The sequence below is a fragment of the Trypanosoma conorhini genome (assembly GCF_003719485.1).
Source record: "Trypanosoma conorhini strain 025E chromosome Unknown Tco_14.4_contig_00034, whole genome shotgun sequence".
Taxonomy (NCBI): Eukaryota; Euglenozoa; class Kinetoplastea; order Trypanosomatida; family Trypanosomatidae; genus Trypanosoma; species Trypanosoma conorhini.
The window spans coordinates 25,084-44,248 of record NW_021704121.1 but is presented as its reverse complement, the minus strand read 5'-3'; the positions used below and the strand labels follow the sequence as shown (position 1 = coordinate 44,248).

General features: G+C 56.1%; 5 protein-coding genes across 5 annotated transcripts, besides 16 other annotated features; all 5 read left to right on the top strand.

Annotated features, from left to right (window-relative positions):
• Positions 1 to 327: 327 nt before the first annotated feature.
• Positions 328 to 350: a microsatellite.
• Positions 351 to 885: 535 nt separating this feature from the next.
• Positions 886 to 913: a microsatellite.
• Positions 914 to 918: 5 nt separating this feature from the next.
• Positions 919 to 943: a microsatellite.
• A 189-nt stretch (positions 944 to 1,132) lies between these two features.
• Positions 1,133 to 5,101, top strand: Tco025E_01139 (putative kinesin; the record flags this gene model as incomplete). The annotated part of the gene is made up of 1 exon (XM_029368077.1): positions 1,133 to 5,101. One exon carries the CDS (start codon positions 1,133 to 1,135, stop codon positions 5,099 to 5,101), a length of 3,969 nt encoding a protein of 1,322 aa, XP_029231813.1.
• A 20-nt stretch (positions 5,102 to 5,121) lies between these two features.
• Positions 5,122 to 5,154: a microsatellite.
• A 24-nt stretch (positions 5,155 to 5,178) lies between these two features.
• Positions 5,179 to 5,198: a microsatellite.
• A 186-nt stretch (positions 5,199 to 5,384) lies between these two features.
• Positions 5,385 to 5,404: a microsatellite.
• A 723-nt stretch (positions 5,405 to 6,127) lies between these two features.
• Positions 6,128 to 8,695, top strand: Tco025E_01138 (uncharacterized protein; the record flags this gene model as incomplete). The annotated part of the gene is made up of 1 exon (XM_029368076.1): positions 6,128 to 8,695. The coding sequence occupies one exon, from the start codon at positions 6,128 to 6,130 to the stop codon at positions 8,693 to 8,695; it is 2,568 nt and encodes an 855-aa protein (XP_029231812.1).
• Positions 8,696 to 8,837: 142 nt separating this feature from the next.
• Positions 8,838 to 8,864: a microsatellite.
• Positions 8,865 to 8,963: 99 nt separating this feature from the next.
• Positions 8,964 to 8,980: a microsatellite.
• A 92-nt stretch (positions 8,981 to 9,072) lies between these two features.
• Positions 9,073 to 9,097: a microsatellite.
• Positions 9,098 to 10,188: 1,091 nt separating this feature from the next.
• Positions 10,189 to 10,211: a microsatellite.
• A 286-nt stretch (positions 10,212 to 10,497) lies between these two features.
• Positions 10,498 to 10,528: a microsatellite.
• Positions 10,529 to 10,559: 31 nt separating this feature from the next.
• On the top strand, positions 10,560 to 11,498 carry Tco025E_01137 (uncharacterized protein; the record flags this gene model as incomplete). The annotated part of the gene is made up of 1 exon (XM_029368075.1): positions 10,560 to 11,498. One exon carries the CDS (start codon positions 10,560 to 10,562, stop codon positions 11,496 to 11,498), a length of 939 nt encoding a protein of 312 aa, XP_029231811.1.
• A 246-nt stretch (positions 11,499 to 11,744) lies between these two features.
• Positions 11,745 to 11,777: a microsatellite.
• Positions 11,778 to 12,026: 249 nt separating this feature from the next.
• Tco025E_01136 (G-protein (beta)-like protein) lies at positions 12,027 to 13,934 on the top strand (the record flags this gene model as incomplete). The annotated part of the gene is made up of 1 exon (XM_029368074.1): positions 12,027 to 13,934. The coding sequence occupies one exon, from the start codon at positions 12,027 to 12,029 to the stop codon at positions 13,932 to 13,934; it is 1,908 nt and encodes a 635-aa protein (XP_029231810.1).
• Positions 13,935 to 14,328: 394 nt separating this feature from the next.
• Positions 14,329 to 14,350: a microsatellite.
• Positions 14,351 to 15,134: 784 nt separating this feature from the next.
• Positions 15,135 to 15,178: a microsatellite.
• An 8-nt stretch (positions 15,179 to 15,186) lies between these two features.
• Positions 15,187 to 15,214: a microsatellite.
• Positions 15,215 to 15,242: 28 nt separating this feature from the next.
• Positions 15,243 to 18,701, top strand: Tco025E_01135 (uncharacterized protein; the record flags this gene model as incomplete). The annotated part of the gene is made up of 1 exon (XM_029368073.1): positions 15,243 to 18,701. The coding sequence occupies one exon, from the start codon at positions 15,243 to 15,245 to the stop codon at positions 18,699 to 18,701; it is 3,459 nt and encodes a 1,152-aa protein (XP_029231809.1).
• A 66-nt stretch (positions 18,702 to 18,767) lies between these two features.
• Positions 18,768 to 18,786: a microsatellite.
• Between the last annotated feature and the right edge of the window lie 379 nt (positions 18,787 to 19,165).

The following is a 19,165-nucleotide window of genomic DNA, read 5'->3' as shown; positions in this document are numbered from 1 at the left end:
AAAAAGAAGACGACAAAGTAAAGAAACGTGTGAGACCGCATGGAATTTTTCGTGGAGCACATGGAACACCGCCCAGCAGGAGACGCACGCGCGGGGGGAGAGTGAGCCACAGCAACGTCTAAAAGCAAGCAACTTCAGCAGCAGGAGAAACATCATTGGGGGAGACATCTCGCCCCGCCTTCTTCCCTTCCGATTGTGTCAGGCGTGCGTCTGGCCGCTGCTTACTTGTATCCTTTCCGGCCGCTCCCATTGCTCTTCTGCGCACACACGTATGGGGGCGTGTCGAGAATATCTTTATCTAAGTCAGAGTGTGTGTGTGCGGAAGAATTTGTTTTTTTTTTGTTTGTTTGCGGTAGAAGCGTTTTCCACATTTTTTTTTGTTATTTAAATTTCCCTCTGTGCCTGTGAGCATGCATGCGAGTGCCTGGCTACGAAAACTTTGGCCGCGTTGCTGTTTCTGCCTCGCTTTTATTTGTTTTTTTTTGTTCTTTTCTGTAGTCGCGGTGCTCCTTAAGCGATACTTTGGTGCTTGCGTACGTGATGGGAGGTGTGGGTCTGTGCGGTGGTGCGGTCGTGCAGGTTGGGGGCACAGGCACCGCTGCCGGATCGACTTCCCAACGCACGCGCGTTGACGCATGCGCGGGATGCAAGGGGCTAACTCCGACTTTCTATCTATCTATATCTCCCTCCCGTCTCTACGCGTCTGCGTGGGCGCTGTCGCCTGACATTTCTCTCCACCACTCTGTTCTTGCCTTTTTCCGGGGCAGGTGGCGCGTTTTAGGTGGCGCGGTGAAAGCTGTTACACCCTGCAAGGGTGAAGCAGTAGGGGGCCGTTAATAATATTGAAGGCAAGCAAGGAAGTGAAACACATACAAGGCACACCTGTATATATATACATATACATATACGTATACAGCAGGTGGTGGTGGGTGGGTGGGGGGTGCGAGGACACAGAGGAGAAGATATAGATTGGTGCTCATTTTGTGTTCCGCGAGCGCATTTCTGCGTGCGTTCGTTGCGCCGTCGAGGTCATTGATTGCCTGAGGAAGCGGGTAAGCACATCGACCGGGGCTGCGGCGCCCGTACAATTGCCTTGAGAGGACGGGGGCGGGGCGGTGGCAATAGTTTCTGAATGGCGTCCGAGACATCGGCGGTGTTTGTGACGGTGCGTGTGCGGCCGCTCAACGCACGCGAGTCGCCGCTTGAATGTGCGGTGACCGTCCTCGACGACCACACCGTCACCCTGATAGACCTTGCTAACACAGCGATGAGCGCCAGTAGCAGCATCAGCGGCCAGCAGCACGTCTTTACGTTTGACAAGATCTTCTGGAGCGTGCCGCCGGATGTGTTGCCTTACGACCCTTCATCGGCGACCCCGGCAACTTCCTCGCCACGTTTGTCGCTTGCAGAGGGCATGTCACAACCTCTTCTCTCCCGCAGTGCATCTCTTGTGTCGGGTGGCCATTTGCCATGCACCAGGAGCAACAGTCTTGTTAGTAATTTTCCAGATACGTCCTCTGTTACCACGTTGCGGGTGCCCTTTAGCGGTTTGCCGTGCTTCGCCCGTGTGCCGGAGTACGATGACCAGGCATCCGTCTACGCATTCATTGGCCCGCGTTTGTACGAGGCGGTCATGACCGGGTACAATGCATGCCTCTTTGCATATGGGCAGACAGGCAGTGGGAAGACGCACAGTTTGCTTGGGCCACCCGAGGATCACGTGCTGCGTTCCGAGGAGCGCGGCATTATTCCACGCCTCTGCGAGGACATTTTCGAGTTGATGCGAAAGGAGCGCGAGGAAGATGAATCCGTCACGTATAATGTGGAGTGCTGTTTTTTAGAAATTTACTGTGAACGGGTCCGCGATTTACTGTTCCACAGCAATGGCGGGGGCAACGCTGGTTTGCGTAGAGAGTCATCAACCTCTCAAGGCGGTGCAGGGGTCGGCCACTTGCAGCCGCCGTTACGTGTCCGGCAGCACCCGGCACGTGGACCGTACGTGGAGGGCCTCTCACTTGTGAAGGTTCGCGATGCGGCTAGTGTCATGCGACAGCTTCTGACCGGTCTGCGTGAGCGCGCGACGTCATCGACGAAAATGAACGAGTACAGCAGTCGCAGTCACGCTATCCTGCAGCTGCACATCACACGTGTGACAGTATTGCGGGAGGAAGCCGCGGTGGTGACAAAGACGCGGGTCTGCAAAGTCAGCATGGTTGACCTCGCCGGGAGTGAGCGGGTCACGCAGTCTGGTGCCACAGGTGATCGGTTCGAGGAGGCCCGCAATATTAACTTGTCTCTCACCACGCTTGGGCGGGTTATTCTGCAGCTATCTGAAAAGCAATCCGGAAAGCATGTCATTCCCGCGTACCGCGACAGCGTGCTCACCTGGCTGCTCTCCGACAGCTTGGGTGGCAACAGTAAAACGATGATGCTCGCCACCATCGCGCCCTCAGCCTACTGCTACCAGCAGTCCCTCAACACACTTCGCTTTGCGGGGGTGACAAAGAAGGTGATCAACGTCGCCACCGTCAACGAGGACCTCCACTTCCAGAAGCTGATTGCGGCACTGCGGCAGCAAATTGTGAAGTTGACGTTCCAGCTGGAAGAGGGGAAGGCGGCGGAAGTCCACCACGAGGAGATTCAAGCGATGCGTCGCGAAAGGGATGAGCTTGAGTCCCAGTTGGTCTCCATGCGGACGACAATGTCGAAGATGGTGCCAGTAACTGAGCTGGCGGCGCTTGAGCGACGCGTTGCAGATCTTGACGAGGCCAACGTGCAGCTCCGCAAGGAGAAGAATCAGCTGCAGCGACAACTTATTTCATCCACGACGGCGCTTCGCGAAGAGTTGGCCCAGCAACGTGGGGAAATTATGAGCCTGCACGAGGCGCTACTGCAGAAAGGTGGTGAGCTGGAAGAGTGGAAAAGGCGCCACCGCGAGGATTCTGTGAGGGCTGGGATGCCGCCCCCAAAACTGCAACAGCAGGCACAGCCGCAGCCGCAGCCGTCGCAATATGTAGCGAGTGCCTCCTCTGCTGATGCGAAAGCGGGGCCGGACTCGAAGCGTTCATCGCCCCCAGCTTGGCAGCAGGGCGTTGGTCATAACGGCCTGGAGTCACCACCGCCGCTTGTGGTTGCGGAGCGGTCAAGCCGCCGCGAGGAGGCGTTGGAGCGTCGCGTTGGTGTGCTCACGAGGGAGGTGAAGGCCGAGCGTCAGCGCGCTGAGGAGGCAGAGCGGGCGCGGAAGAGTTTACATGCAAAAATCAGGACGCTGCAGCAGGAGCTGGACGCCGCGGCAGATGCGTTGAACGAGACGCAGCGGCGCCTCGCGGAGAAGGCGCACTCACTTGATGTGACGCAGTCCGACTTGGCCGCAACGCGGACGATGCTGCGTGTGGAGCGCAGCGCCAAGTCGACAGCGGAGCGGGAGAGCGAACTCGTCGCTCAGCTGGAGCAGACCCGCGCCGAGTACTTCAACGAAAAAAGAACCACCGTCGACCTGCTGACGCGTGTGTCGAATGTTGAACAGCGCAACTTGAAGCTGAAAAAAGAAGTGACGGCAAAGGCAAGGGACATTCATGAGCTCGAACAACTTCTTCTTGAGGAGACGGAGACGTCCGAGCGGTACTACCTCCGGCTGCGCTACTATCGTGACGTCTTCGGTATGTCAATGTCGCATTGGCGCAGGTCTGTCGCCGCGCATGCAAAACAGGTCGTCACACTCCGCGGCGATGTGGAGCGTGGTGGGGATAGGCGCTGTGACGCTGGTAGCCGCGTCGCTGTTGCGGGCATTGCGTGGGAAGAGGCGGCATGTGAGTGCGCACGCAGTGAGGCGTATAGCCGTGCTCTGCTTGAGCAGGAGTGCCTCAACGCCACGTTAGAGCTGCTTGGTCAAAAAACCCTCCTGTATGAGCTCATCATTGGGGCAACAAACAGTGAGCTTCTCACGCTGCGTGCGGTGTCCGCGGAGGCAGACGAAGAGCCACAGCGACTACGGCGCAAAGTAGAGTCGTTGGAGTCGATCATTGAGAAGGCGGCCGAGGAGAGGCTCGAGTGGCAGGCAACACTCCAAACCAGCGAGAGCGCGCGCAAGCGCCTCTCGCGGCAGCTGGAGGACCTGACAGACCAGGTGGAGCAGCTGCAGCAGAGTAACAATGCGCTTATTGAGAAGCTTGTAGAGGCCCAGTCGTCAGATGGGTTTCACACACGCGGCGTGCCTAGCAGCGACGGCGACCTGACGCCTAGAGGAGAAGAGGAAGGGCAAGAAGCAGAGGAACTGGAAACGCAACCCGTGCCAACAAAGCAACCACAGCGGCTGCTGCGGTTGAAGCAGCGTCTAGAGAGGCAGGTGACCCAGTATCAAGAGGAGTTGGGACTGCTGCATGCGCAGCTGGAGAAGGAGCGAAACGACAGAGTGGAGAGAACCCGATCCATGCAGCGCGAGAAGGAGGGTTTTACGCAGGAGTTAAGGCGCGTGCGGAGTGAGTGCAATGCGTCCATAAAGGAAAGCAGGCAGATTGTGAAGGACTACGAGACACGTGTAAATGAATTACAGGAGTTGATTACTACACTGCGCGCGGCGCTTGAGGAAGAATGTAACAATGCCGACAGAGCGAGGGATGGGATGGTGCGAGCGGAACTATCGAAGCGGGAAACGATGGAAGAGCTGCGACGCGTGACCGCCTCGCGGGATGCGCTTGAGATGAGCCGCGATGACGCCGAGCGACGCTTTAATGAATTACATGCGCATGTGCAGGAGCTACAGATGGCCTATTACGAATTGGAGAGGCAACTCGCCGGGATGACGCTTCCCACCGCGGATGTCTACCTTACCATCGACCGCGGGGCTGACGGTAGTGGCGACGGCGAGGACAGCTGGATGCAGAAGGCGCAGCGCGAGAAGGCGGTGCTGGAGCGACAGAAGCAGAGTGTGCAGCGCCTAAATCAGGAGCTGCTGGCGACGGTGCGACAACGCAACGAGTCCCTGCGGGCGGTGCTCCGGCAAATCACGAAGATGCAGCGCGGCGGTGTCTCGCCGGAGATGGAAGACATGCCAGGCGCAACGGACAACAGTCCGCTTTCGGAGCAGTTTAAGTTCCAGTAGCCGCAGCCCTCTGGATTCCACTTCCTGCCTGACTGCTTGCCTGCTTGCCTGCCACTGTGGAGACAATACAATAGAGCTGTGTGTGCGTGTGTGTGTGGGCCCTCACCCCACCTCTCTCTTACACACACACGAAGACGCATGTGATTTAGAAGGCATGATGTGAAGAGCCGAAGCTTCATTTCTTTTTCGCTGGTTTGTGTGCAAGAGAGAAAGAAAAATAAGGAAAATAAACGTATACTTTTCGTGGAATTCGCTTCACAGGTGCGTACAAACTATACACACTGAGAGAGAGAGAGAGAGAGACGTTTTGCAACAATAGGTGAAGACACCCACCGCGCGTTAGCCGCCACACCCACATGAAAAAAAAAATACCGCATTTCTACTGCTTTTGTTGTACTTTTATGTACGCGTGTGTGTGTGTGCGTCTGCGTTTATTCCCTATTCAGTTCTATATGCTGTGTTGTTCACTTTTTTTTTTGCAGCCTAAAAAAAAACAACACACACACATCTTTTGAGAAGAAGGGCATTTTTGCGGGTTTCTGCACTCTGTGACGGGCTTATGAGCGGCATGCGCCGCGTGTAATTTACTTTTTCTTCCACTTCTCCCCACTCCCCCATTATTTCTCTGCAGGTCGCTGCCTCATGCGACCGGGGGAGTTGGCTGCATGAAATGTTGCGTGAATTAGCTTATTGTTTATTTGCGTGTTTCTGCCATGCATGTACTTGTGAAATGCGAGCAGTTGAAAACAAAAACGAATCAGGACGAAGCGAAACAAAGATACATCTTCGATCCCTTTCGCCCACCATTTTCTCTTTCTGTGTTTTTGTGTATCTCTTTTTTGCTTTTTATTGCTGCGTGTGTATGTGTGTTTTCGTTGCTTCCCTCTTTGCTTCCTTGTGTTCTTGCCACGCGTGCCTGACTTCACCTACATGCGGATATCATTTCCGCAGGCAGTAGTTAGTTGTTTAGTCAGCTGCATGCCACTTCTTGCGTGTGATTGTACGCTTTGGTGATTCAGCTTGCGAATGTTTTTCCTGCGTAGCGTCCTGCTTATTGCGCTCGATGTGGTAAAGGGGCCGTACTTGCACTGCCATGCCCCAATGGATCCAGTTGTGCGGGCCACACATGCGGCCGCGCCACATGCACACGCCACCCACGCGCGCAGCAGCAGCAGAAACAGCGGCAAGGAGGAGGACAACGGGGGCTGCCAGAATGCTTCAGGCAGTCATGGCCACACGGCGCATGAAAACAGTTGTAATTGCGATCCGTCGTCATACGCAGCGGCCTCTGGCGATAGACTTGCGGCATTTAGGGATGTGTTTGTGCCAAGGTCAGAGTTCTGCCGTCGCGTCATGTACCTTATGGAGGCTGAGACTGGTCTCTTATACCTCTTCTACCCTGAGGAGATCGCAGGACTGCACTACCAGCGTAAGACTCTGCGTTACACGTTGTGTTTTGTCTTTGGTGTAAACGTGGGGCTTGTCACGCCAAGCGCGAGTCTGACGGAGCGCCTTATACAACCGTACAGTGTTGTGCTGACCGGCATCATGGAGGAGCTGCGCAAGGCGGAGCTGGCACATGGGTACATGTCCACGGGTTTTCTGCGTTCCTCGTCTCGTTCGGCCTCGTTTGCGTCGCCACTTTGTGCGCCACGCGAGACGGAATCAACAACGACGACAACGATGGTGGATGACTCTGCGGCTCAGCTTGCACGGGTGGACGCGGCTGTCGCCGTTGGTGGTGATGGTAGCGTGGACAGCACCTCGGAATCTGCAACGACGCTGGCTGCCTCGCAACCTCTTCCTCATCCCGCTGCTCCTTCCGTGACTGCGACGGGAGTTGCTTCTGCCGCTGCCGCCGCGCAGACGACTCCGTTGTCGGCGACGAGTGATGAGTTCTCCCACCCAGCTGGCAAGAGCGTGGCTCGGGTGAATGTGTTTTTGACGCCCCTGCAGGACCCGGCACTGTTGCAGTGGACGCCGCTGGAGGAGATGATCGCGACCCTCTACGCCTGCCTAAGCCGCGAGGGGCGACAGGAGGCGCTGAAAATAACGCGCGCCCCCAGAACAACGGAGGCGCCGGAGGTAAATGCAGACTGGTCGCAATTGACGACTAGAAAGGAGGAGGAGGAGGAGGAAGAATTGCTTTTACCATTGCAGGAGCGCACTGTTTCCATACGACTCTCACAGACGCATTCTTATCACTTTCGTCGCGTGACCCAGCCGTATGTGTTGCGGCATCATACACTTGATGAGGTGCCTATTCCCATTACGGGCTACACGGCGGAGGTGTTTGAGTGGGCGGACCTGACTATTCAAGATGTCTTCAAGGCAGTAGATGGGCACCGCACCATTGCCAACATTGTGCAGCTCCTCGCCACGGGACATGAGTCCTTTGAGGAGGAGGCGGAGAGGGAATCCCATATGCTGTCGCCGCTAAGCAACTCGCGCCCGACGGGGTTGCCCTTTCACGCGTTGACGTGCACCCGCTCGCTTGCTGCCAAAAGTGCGGCAGGAGGCTTCGTCGCGAGCCCGTCTTTGCGTAGCCCAAACCTCCTGCCGCAGACGACGGCGGGTAATCTCTCGTCCCCCCGCGGTACCGACACGCGGGTACTCTCTCCGCTATCTTGTGGCTCACGCCCCGGCATGAGTCCCTTCTTGATGGCCTCAACGTGGCAAGTTCTGCCGGCCTCGCTTCGTGTACCCCAAGAACGATCTGCGGAGGGTGCGGAGGGTGCGGCGACGTGCAGCCATGAGTCGGGGCAGCCTCGGTGGGTTGAGTTGGAGCTCATGGTACTGGAGGCACTGCAGCACCTTGAGGTCCACAACTACGTGCGTATTGTGCGCCGGTGCCAGCTTGAAAGCACATACAATACAACTAGAGCCTTTGCGCTGATGATGAGCGATCGTCACCATGCATCACGGCGCATTATTGGCCAACGCATGCTGCTCGTGGAGGAAGAGTTTTATCGCCTCCGAAAGAGGCAACAGACTGCACAGCAAGAGAGACAGCAACTGCACAAAAGACGACTGCAGGAATTAAAGGGTGGAGTGCGTACCGGATCTGGTGATTCTCCCGGTGACACCTACACTTTGACGTTACCAGCTGTATTATTGTCCAAAGCCGCGCTTGACTGGCAAGAGAAGAAGAACGACGAGGCTGCAAAAGACGAGAATGAGAAACGAGAGCTAAAACCACAGGAAGCAGAAGCAGAGGGGCATGCAGGGGGGGATGTTGCACTGGCTTCCGTTGCAACCGTAGAGCAACCCGCGCATACTTCGCCTCTGTCATGGACGGTGCCCACAACACATGACGTGGTGAAGGCTCCGTCGAGCGACTTGGAAGGGGCGGCATCCAGTGGCGCAGCATACAGTGAGTCGAATATAAATGCTGCCGCCGCAGCTTCGCTCTGTGCCCTCGGCAAATTCACGAATAACACGGTGGCCAATGTTCAGTGGGAGATGCGCCGCATTCCTGGGTGGTCCACAGCCTTTGCGGGCTGGGAGGAGATGTGCTGTAAGGCGCTGGTGGAGATCGCGTTGCTCAATGACTGGCTGGTGGAGGTCGGAGGGAAGCCAGCGTACTGTTCTTAACCGCCGTCATCGAGGGAAGGCGAAGATACCAAGCGAATTACGTGAGGGAAAATGGAGACGGCGTGGAGCCCCATGTGGCGAAGGCACACAGAAGGCAGTGCGCTGCAGCCAGCTTCCAAAGCCGTCGCTGAGAGCAGCAACGAATGATAATAACAATAATAATAATAATGCGGGTGCGCATAACATCCAGGCGCGTAAGCAATGAGAGGTGCGAAGTTAAAACGATGAAGAACGTGCCGTTTGGGACCACTGACTGGTGCGAAGAGAAGGCGGCGGCGGCGGCGGTAGTGCATGTGTTCGCACCGGCGTTAAAAACTTCGATGATGACCCACTGTGTGCACAACGCCCTTTCTGTGGCTCTCTCTGCGTGTGCCCTGTTATTACTATTATTATTATTATTATCGTATCAGCGGCGTCACGGCAATGGGCAGTGGAAATGAAAGAGGCTGATACTTCCTGGAAGCGGGGAAGGATGGCCTTAACAGGCGTGTCCCGCCCAGCCGCAGCAGTGGTGAGGTTGTATAAAGCTCCGGCCAAGCGCTTCGTTACTGCAAGGGAAAGCTGGCAGGCGGGGATTCTTCGTTCTTTATTTTCGTCTTCTGACAAGGTTATTGACTCTTTCTCTCTTTCACCAGACATGGGCCATTCTGTTTCTTTATCCATGCAAATGTGTCTGAGTGTTGTGTTGGCTACTGGCTCGGTGTGTTTTCGTTTTGTCTTTGCGTTTCTGTTGCTTCTCCCAGTGACCCTCCACACCCGTCGCATCCTGACGGCAGTCCGGCGTACAGCGTTGGACGGCTTCCGCAATGACGCGATGCCAGCTCCCCCTCCTCCCAGTTGTTGTGAGAATGCTTTTTTTTTTTGCTTTTGCTTTCTTATGCGGACTTTCGTTCTGTCCGCGTGTTTTGTTGGAAACGCCTACAACCCTAACACACATGCATGCACGCACATACGTCAATACAGTAAAAGTGGTCCTTATTACCGTTGCATTATTATCTTTTTTTTCTGTGTTTACTTCTTTTAGGCCAAGGTGGAAATGTGGTGGCTTTATGTGCTGGCCGCCCTGCTGCTTCTCGCTGCGGTCGTGGTATTCGCAGTGCGGGCACGGCCGCAGGGGCGCTGCGACGAGGGGGAACCGCAGCAGATGCACAAGAAGGAAGTCGCCCCCGCAAGCACCACACGGGTGCGCCGCGCGCGAAAGGAGGAGTAGTGATGCGCGCTGGGGGATGGTCTTGGGAGCGGGGCGTTCCCTGGGCGACGGAGTGAAAACAGAGCGAAATGGTGCGCGTGGCTGCCTCTAACGCATGGGCCATTAACAAAGAAAGTGGAAAGGAGTGGAGACAGCGGGGGGACAATAAGGGATTCTGAGTAATAAATTTAAAATTGAAGACGCTGGATGCGGCACTCCTCACTGGGGCGCATGAGCTTGTTTTTGTTTTGTTCTTGCGCCCGGTGTGTGCCCCGCACAGCTTCTCCGCGGTGCCGACTATTTTTCTCTCTCGCTCTCTCCCTCTCTTGGTGCGGCTCACGCACGCACGTATGAAGGCCCTTTTTATATCTTGCTGTTGTTGGCCGTGTTGTTTTGGCTCATTGCGCCGTCTTCGTGGCTGCTGTTGAGTGTCTCTATTTCTCGCTTCTGTGCGTTTTTTTGTTCCTCTTGAGAGAAATTCCCCCGTCCCGCCGCCGTTATTTGTTGCCGCGGTGCACCATTGTCTTCTGTTTTCCACCGCAATTTGCTCAGCTACCGCCCGGCTTCACAAGGCAGTGGGGCACCCCGGTCGGCGAATACCCACCGAGCTCGTAGGGGAGTGGCTGGGGTGGGGAGAGGAGGGGGTGTTGCGTTTGGGTGGGAGCCGCCGCCGCAATGTCCATGAGTCCCCCTGCAGCCCACTACACCATCGACACCCTCCGCGGCGTCGGTCTACTGCCGGCGCAGTTGGCGCTCTCGCGGCAGCCACGACTGCGGCCGCATGTTGGGCACCTCAAAGGCCTCGTCTATCCCTTGCCGTACTACGCCATGTGGCGCGGCAACCACAACAAGTACATGTACAACCAAAGCACCGTCTCGCGCTGGGGGGAGGGCGAGACGCGACACATGTACCACCAGCACTATTCACACGCCAAGTGTCCCACGGACTACGGCCGCGGTGGACGGGAGTTTGAGTACTTGTCCGTGAAACGTGGGCGGCTGGTGAAGAAGCCGCTGCCAGAGGTACAGTACGTGCCGAAGGGATCCAAGCCGAAATGGCTATTCAAGTCGTGGCACACCCCGCTCAGTTCGCCGACGATGTGGGAGCGAGAGGTGCAGTACGCAGAGCACGTTCCTGAGCATCTTGGCGCAAAGCGACCGCTGGCTGTCGTGGCACCACGCACGATGCATCGCTACCTGTTTCTCATGCACATGGAGAAGATCACCATCACCGTCTCGCCGTATCTTTTCGGGTATGGGCATACCTTGCAAAAGGCGGTGATGGACTTTTATCGGCGCGCCATCAGCGCACGGGCACCGTTTCCGAACGACAAGGTGTTTTTGTTTTACTCCCTTGACTGCATTACCCCACGCATTGAGGTGACATGGCTCGACGGCAAGGCGTACGTGCCGCCGCTGCTGGAGGGGACAAGCCCGCAGGATCTCATTCAGATGGTTATGGAGGAGGCGTGGCTTGCCGCAGACCGCATGGAGGCCGAGGGGCGCGTCCTAAACCCAATAGCAATCGACGACTACAAGTGGGAGCAGCTTGTCGTCTTCAAAAAGGTGCGTGATAAGGAGGCAGCAAAGGGAGGAGGCGGCAAAAAGAAGTAGACATTAGGCACCTCTGCAAGGAAGACTGAGAAGGTGGTAGGAAATCCTTCTAATACCCTGCTACTGTCTTCGCCTTTTTTGTTTTGTTTTTGCTGACTGGAGAGTGTTGTTGACGCACTGGTGGTGAACTTCTTTGATTCTACCGTCTGCGGAGGATGCACACGCGCGCTCAGATGTGTCTGGGTCCGCCTCGTGTGCGTGCACGCATGCGCAACTTATTGGAAACCTCTCTTTTTGTTCCTCCCATCTTTGTCTTTTTTTGTTTCCTTTTCTTTTTTTGCATGTCGTGGTGGGGACTTGCCGCGGGTTGTGGACACACCCACACGCCCGCCCCCCGCGCATCCACGTCAAGAGCAGCAGCAAACCAACAGAAAACGGAGAAATAAGAAGTGCAACGAAAAGGCACAAACGAGAAGCGAAAAGCATAAGGCAAAGGGAAAACAGCTACGAAGAGAGCGCGAAGCAAAAGAAGAAGAAAGTGGGAGAAAACCGACGGGGACGAGGTAGGGAAGTTTTCAAGTCGAGAGAATGGATGTGTTTCGTGCCGGTGGTAGCAATGCATTTAACGGGGGCGGCTTAGACCAGCTACTCCAACAGCAGCAGGCACAGCCGCAGTCGACAGCGGCTGCCACTGTGGAGGCTTCTGTGGCCGCGGCAACCCCGCCCCGCCCGTTTGGCAGCGGTCATGTGTCGGCACACACGACGGTTCACATCACCACGTCCACGGAGGTGGACCTCTGTGATGAGAAGCGCATCGACGACATTCGTACGACCCTCCGCATGCTGGAGGACATTAGGCATGGGCGTCATCTCATAAATTGGAAAGAGTTGGTCGACCCAAGCCAGCCAGTGGAATCAGCGAAGAAAATTGGCGCTGCTTTGGCGCGGCCTACCACAGTTCCCAGTGCTGTCGCCAGCGTCGCGGAGTGCATCACGACACCGGCGCACCTGTCGATTGTGGCCCTCCTAGACCCGCCCTTCATGGCGAAGGTGCGAGATGCCGTATTGCACGACCTCCTGAACGCCCTGACGATGGCGCATGACCTTGACCCCATGCCCGTTTGCTCCGAGATGCTGGTAGAGATGGCGAAGCTAAATCTCGTAGTACTCCGCGGTGTGGCATCGACTCTGGAGGCACTATTGAGCGACCCAGGCAGTCGCCGGGCGGCCATTGCGGCACTGGGTAAGCTGGCGGACCAGAAACGCGGCAATGAGGTGTTTCTGGGGGCAATGCAAAACTTGGAACCGCTCGTGCGGATGATAGAGGAGCCGGAGTACGTGTACGACCGTCTTACTATTGCGCGTCTGTTAGGATGGGATGGGCCTCACAAGGCGGCCTCGCTTGTGCCAGTGAAAAGGATGGAGCAACCCTCCACGGTCACTTCCATGGCATATTTTCGCCAGCGCGATGAGCTTGTCTCGGGACGCCTTGATGGGACGGTCACCATGTGGGGCGGTCCACAGTCGTCCACAGGGGATATTAAGGCGGCAATGACGATAGATCTCCCACCGCAGTGTGTGCCCGTAGGAATGGACGGTCCGCCACGAGGGAACTACCTGGTGATCGCTGGAATGCCATTTCCTGCCGCCAACTTACAGGCTCTGGAGGGTGAGAACGGCAGCATGAGCTCTAATCTTATTAGCAACAATGGCAGCACGAAGCGGAACTCGTCCGCAACCGTAGCGAAGGGGCCTTTACTGCGTTTTCTCACGTGCAATGAGAGTACAGGGGCGTGGACAAACGGAGAGACGATATCGCGAAGGGAAAATGTCACACTGACTGCGTTGGCCGCGCTAGGAAGTCTCATCGTATGTACCGCAGAAAGTGCCCCCACCGACAAGTTTTCTGAGTTCGGGCTGCAGCACGACTTAGTTCTTCTTAATGGTCACACCTCTCAACCTTTGCGACGCTTTGAAAAGGCCCATGGGGATTATATCACCGTCATTCGCGCCGCTGAGGACGGCGACCGCATTCTCTTCACAGGCTCACGTGACTCGGTGGTTAAAGTGTGGGACACCCGTAGTGGCAGCAATCGTGCCAATTTAACAACCACAGCCTCGGTGGCCGCCCAAGGCACACCGCTGCATCGGCTGAAAGGCAGCCACACAGACACCATTACGTCAATCCTGCTTCACCGCAACGCCCTCTTGACGGCGTCCCTAGACGGCTCATTCCTTGTCTGGGATGCACGCCGCATGAATGAACCAATGCACGAACTCCACCTAAGGGACCCGATCCTTGACCTCGCGCTTTTAGATAGCGGCTACGTGGTTGTCTCTACCGCGCGGGGGCTCAACCTCTACTCACTTGATACGCGTAAGACACACGATGTAGTTCCTAACGTCGCCTTTACGCAGCTAAAAGCAAACCATGATGGTAGCGTCCTTTTCGCTGCAGGTGGTGGCGGCGTCAGCATTTTTGCGCTGCACCGCTAGACACAAGTTAGACAGCAGCAGGATAATTTATTCAGACTACGACAGAATTCGCCGACGTGGGCGTTTTAGAGCTAATCGGCCGTGCAGAGGAGGGTCTGGGCGGGCGGGGAGGTGAGGAAGCTGCAGATTTGGTCTTAAAGGTAGTGTGGTGGGTGAGGAAGGCGCGGGGTGGTGATGACACTACGGCCGATACGGCACACCCCAAATGGAGGGAACGGGAAAGAGAAGGGATGAAGAATATGTCTGTGGATGCGTCTGCGTCTGTCAGCACAGAGTGAAGTGGAGGGGGCGAGGAGGAGGGAGAAGAAACAAAACAAAACAAAAACACGACAGGGAGGGAGGAATGACACCGGTTTTTAATTAAGGAAAGCGAAAAATTAATACAGTACATGCGATATATATACATATATATATATTGAGGTCACTGCGATGCGGCATGCATCTTTTGTTTGTTTCATTGTTTTATTTTTGGTGCTTTTTTTTTCTGATTTCTTTTCACTGTCATCAGAATTATTTAGGAGGTGTTTTATGCGGGGAGGGGAAGGAGTTTTTCTTGACCTTTTCGTTGTTCGTTGGCTTGGTTGAATTGTATCCCTCTTTTCTATGAAATATATTTGCCCGCGTAGTCTCCTTTTTGGTGTTTTCCCTTCGGCCTCCTCCCGCTTCCCCTCCTTTGCTGCTGCACCGCACGGCGCAAAGGACTTGGCTCATCCTCCCCTCTCTTTCATTGCCGCTAGCATGCCAGGATTATTAATGCCTCGTACTCCCCTTTGACAAGCATAACCGTTAAATACATATATGTGCGTGTGTCTGTGCATATGCCTCTCTGTATGCGTGTGTGCTGCGGGGGCGCTGAGAGCACAGTCCATTTCTATCCATTTCTTTTATTTGCTTCTCGCAGCTTTAGAGAAAGTGCACAAGTAGATATAGGCACATAGTTTTATGTAGCAATAGGGAGTTCTCAGTAGAAGTCTGAGCAATGCTTCCACCCCTTAGGGGACGCGCTTTTAGCGTCGATCTCGCTTTTTTTTTTCCCCCACACACTCTTTCCTTCCCTCTCGCGCCGTGTATGTGTGTGCGTGTGCGTGGGAAGGAGGACTTCCTTTCCTTTCTTGCCGCTTTTGTCAAGTTCGTGGCGTCACGCATGTGCGATCCTGCCTCGCTCTATGTGGTTTCCCTCTCTCTTTCCCTGACTGCCCCGTCTGTGTGTATGTGTGTGTGTGTGTCAATGTGCTTGGGTGGGTTGGCAAGTACACACACACACACACACACACACACACTCCCTTTAGCAAAGTCCAGTCATACATGATGCGTGCGCGGAGATTCGTGGCGGCGTTGCCGCCTCACGTGCAGCGTTGTACTCGTCTCCAGCACCGCCTCTACACGCCCATCTGGCAGCCAGATCCGGCGGTGGATCACGTTGCGCCGCTTCGTGAGAGCGACGAGACCCGAACTCTGTGGTCCCCTTCTGTACCGATTGCGGATGTGAGCGATGCCGTTGCGGCGTGGATACGCTTTGGCAACGATCCGGTGCTGCACACCGCACTTCCCATCATTCATGCTGGTAGACGTGTGCCGACGACGACGACGACAACAATGGCAGCAGATGGCTCTTCTTCGCCTCTGTCATTGCCACGCTCAACCTCGCCGTTCGCGGTTGTGGAGGATTACATGGGAACAAACATGGTCTTTGGTTCCCCAGAGCACGTCAAGGATAGTGCGGCGGTGTGGGCATCGTACTTTGAACGGCGTTATCTGGGCCAACTCCGACACTCCCGCCGCACGGCCGCCAATCACGTTGGTTTGGTCAATGCACCAGAGGTGTTCACTGACGAGGCCGACCGCCCTGACACAAAGTGGTCGCAGGATACCGTGTTTCGCGAGCGCGCCTACATGGCGGAGAGGTTTTTAAAAGAAAAGGTGTCAAACCTGCGGCAGTTTGAGCGGGCCTTAAAACAGGCGCATCCGGTGGAGTATCTTGCCTTCCACGATGCCCTGCAGCAGCAGACCCTCTCTCTTATTCCATTGCCGTCCCCAAGTGTTTGGCACTACGAGGGCTCACGCCGCACGCAGTGGGCCGAGCGGTTTGTTCCACTCTCGCATGCAGCACAGCAGTTCTTCGCGGACGTCCTCGCTCCGGACGTGAAGAAGGTGGGGAATACGCCTGAAAAAGTGCTTCAGCGAGTTGCGGCGGTGTTTGCAGAGGTTGGCAAAGTGCTTCTGCAGCGACATCGGCGTTGTCTCAATGGCCGTGGATGGTCCGCGCTCGCCCCACACGAAAAGGATGAGTTCTGCATGAGGGAAGTTGTGCGATGGGCGCAGCAGGTGGAGCTCGGTGAGTTTGACCCACCGCTTGACGGCGAAGGCGACACCGCTCCAGCCGAGTGGAAAAGTGAACACGATGCCATCATGCAGCTCATGACAGCCACGCTTGACGGGCTCAGCTTTTCCGCACTGGACTTCTGGACGCACACAATCCGCTGTGAAGAGGTGGAAACCGAGCACATTCATACGGAGAAGCGCGTGCGCGCCATCAGCGCCGCCGCACGAAAGGCCCTGTATGACGCCACCCCCTACGAGGCGGTTTTGCAAGGCGTTGTGGATGCCGTGGCGCGGGGGCAGTTGGATATGGCCGCGGCTGGGTTTAAGCCGCACATTAACGACATTTGGTGCCAGTTGCATTACGCCAAATTCGGGGCTGCAACGGTGACGCAGCACACGACAACGGCATCTCGGCAGCTCCATTTTTTTCATGCAGGATCGCTGAAGGAGGTTGCGGCCACCGCGACGCTTTACTACGCAACGAAGCCGCTTAGTAGCTCTTTAGACTACGCATCGCCGTACAAGTTCCGCCGCTCGCTCGTCGGTTTGTTTTCCACCTACGGGGTGGAAATGGCCTACGCGATACAGCGACCGCTGCTGCTTAGCGCTGCAAATCTTGCGAAGGCGGAGGATTTAATGCGGAGTGTCGTGACAAATGCGGCACGTCCTTTTGGTGAACGTCGGCGTGCCAAAATAGAGCAACTACGTGCCAACCACAGGCGTCTCACGACGCCTGTAAAGGGAGTCGTGGTTTCTGCCGTGGCATCGGAGCTCCTTGAGACCGGCGCAGACTTGGCTGAGGCGGCGAGGGCGAAGGAGTCGCACGAAGCCGTAACGATGTGGCCACTTGGTGCACGGCGTGTTGTCTCATACGACTGGCCGACACCGCACCTGGACGCACTCAAGCGAAAAACTGCCGCAGCGGGGTCTGCAATGACGGCACAGTGTGTGAAGGAAATCCAAGAAATTAAACGTCACGCGTTCGTGGAGGTGTCCCTCTGGCGGCGTGTGACAGTGGAGGAGGCGAAGCACCAACGTGACGCGGTCGGGGAGGAGACGCTGCGGGTTGAGGAAATGGTGCGGTCGGTTCCGGCGCTGGCACAGGTGCAGCAGTATGCCACCGCGCTCTACCAACGTATTGAAGACGCCGTACCGGCTCCTGCTGTCACTGACGCGCAAGCCAACAAGGAGAAGGAAGAAGCTGCGTCCGCCTGGGAGTTTGTGGTCATGCTGGACGACCGTGCCGTAATCAACGTGAATCAGACGACTGAGTTGTATCTTCCACACACAGACGCCAAGGGCGTGCCCTTCCCTCAGGGTGAGTACCGTGTGCGTGTGCGTGGATTTGACGTGGAAATGAATCCCACACTGCATCCGGCACTTTGCAGTGAGGCGTTTTCAAAGCCGTTTTGCGTGTTTGACGCCATTCCCCAACTTGTGCAGCAGTTCTTTGAGACGGCGAAGCCGTCTACGTCTGAGGTTCCAGATATTTCATCATCTAACTTTGTTGCATTTTGTGCGTTTTTGCGCGAGGCAGGACTGGACGTTCCGATGAGATGTGAGTTCGAGGCGGGCCAGGTCCTGAACGCGGAGGGCGATGTTTTTATGGAATACTTTTTGGAACTGCTTCGCGGCGACCGGTTCCATCAGAGCTGCGCAGAGGCTGGACTGACGGAGGTGCAGCGGGCGATTGAGCCCTCGTGCCGCGCCCATTGGGAGTTGCACCATCCGGGTGCAAATGAGGAGGAGTGGGCTGAGGCGCGCCGCCAAGTGCTCGATCGGGCGATGGCGAAGGAAAGGGAGTGGTGGTTTCCAAATGAGATGTTGGACGTGACGAGTATTTCAGCGGGAGGTACGCATAGTCTGACGCCCGAAATGTATCCAGCAGCTGTGCGGTACGGAAGAGAACTTTGTTCCGTGCTTGCGGCAGAGGGCCAATTCGATAACAACCAGGGACTCGCCGCGACATGCGTGGTGAATGGCACTGGGGCGGCAGAGTCAATCACGTTTAGTACTGGCGATCACAGCTCTGCTACAACTTCCATCGAGGAAGCACTCTCTGTGGCTAAAGGGGCTCTGCGTAGCGCACACGACCGCCACAATACACTCACCGCCTTTCGTCTGGGTCCGCTGTCGAAGCAGGCCCAGGTGCTGCTGTTTTGCGGCGTGAATGGCATGGAGTTCGGCGGCAAGTACGCTCGCACGTACGTCTACGCCTTTGAGAAGGCCAAAAAGGAGCTCGCAGCGACGTTTGTGTCGGGTCGTGAGGTGCCCGGCGTGGACGAAGCCGACGTGGAGCGCGTCTCGGAGAAGGAAGGGGTCGATCGCTTTGCCTCCTCGACGCATCCAGAGCAGCGAAAGACGCAGTTTGTGCCGCGCACGGGTCCTGGGGGGTCCCCCCTCGAAGACCCCGTGGCAGATCAGAAGTCCCAGTGGGGAAGATGATTGCAGCTTCCGTTCGTGTGGCTGCGGGGCGGGCGAGGGAGCGAGAAGAGGGGACCTCTGTGCATTGGCGGCGACGGCGGCGGCGAGAAAAAGAGAAAAGAGAACTGAAAGCTGGAGTGAAAAGAAAAAAGTGTTCAACAACAAAAAAAAGGCATAGGTGAGGAGGGGGGTGAAGAGGGGAACATCTTTCCCTGGAGTAGAGCAGACAAAAAAAAAAAAAGTGAGAGTATGGGGTGGTGGCAAGGTGGCATCACTGCGTACTTGTTTTCTTTTTAACATATCGTGGCTCTGTGGGAGGTGCGACGTTGGCGTCTACCGTTTGGCACTCTTTGGAGGGCAACTACACACATTTGCGGCTTTGCCTCTCCTTTTGCTCTCTGGGGTGTGTGGGTTGCTGGACTGTGCAAGGAACGGAGGAGAGTGGTGGCCCAGGGAGACGGAGGTGCAAAAGGGGAGTGTGCTGA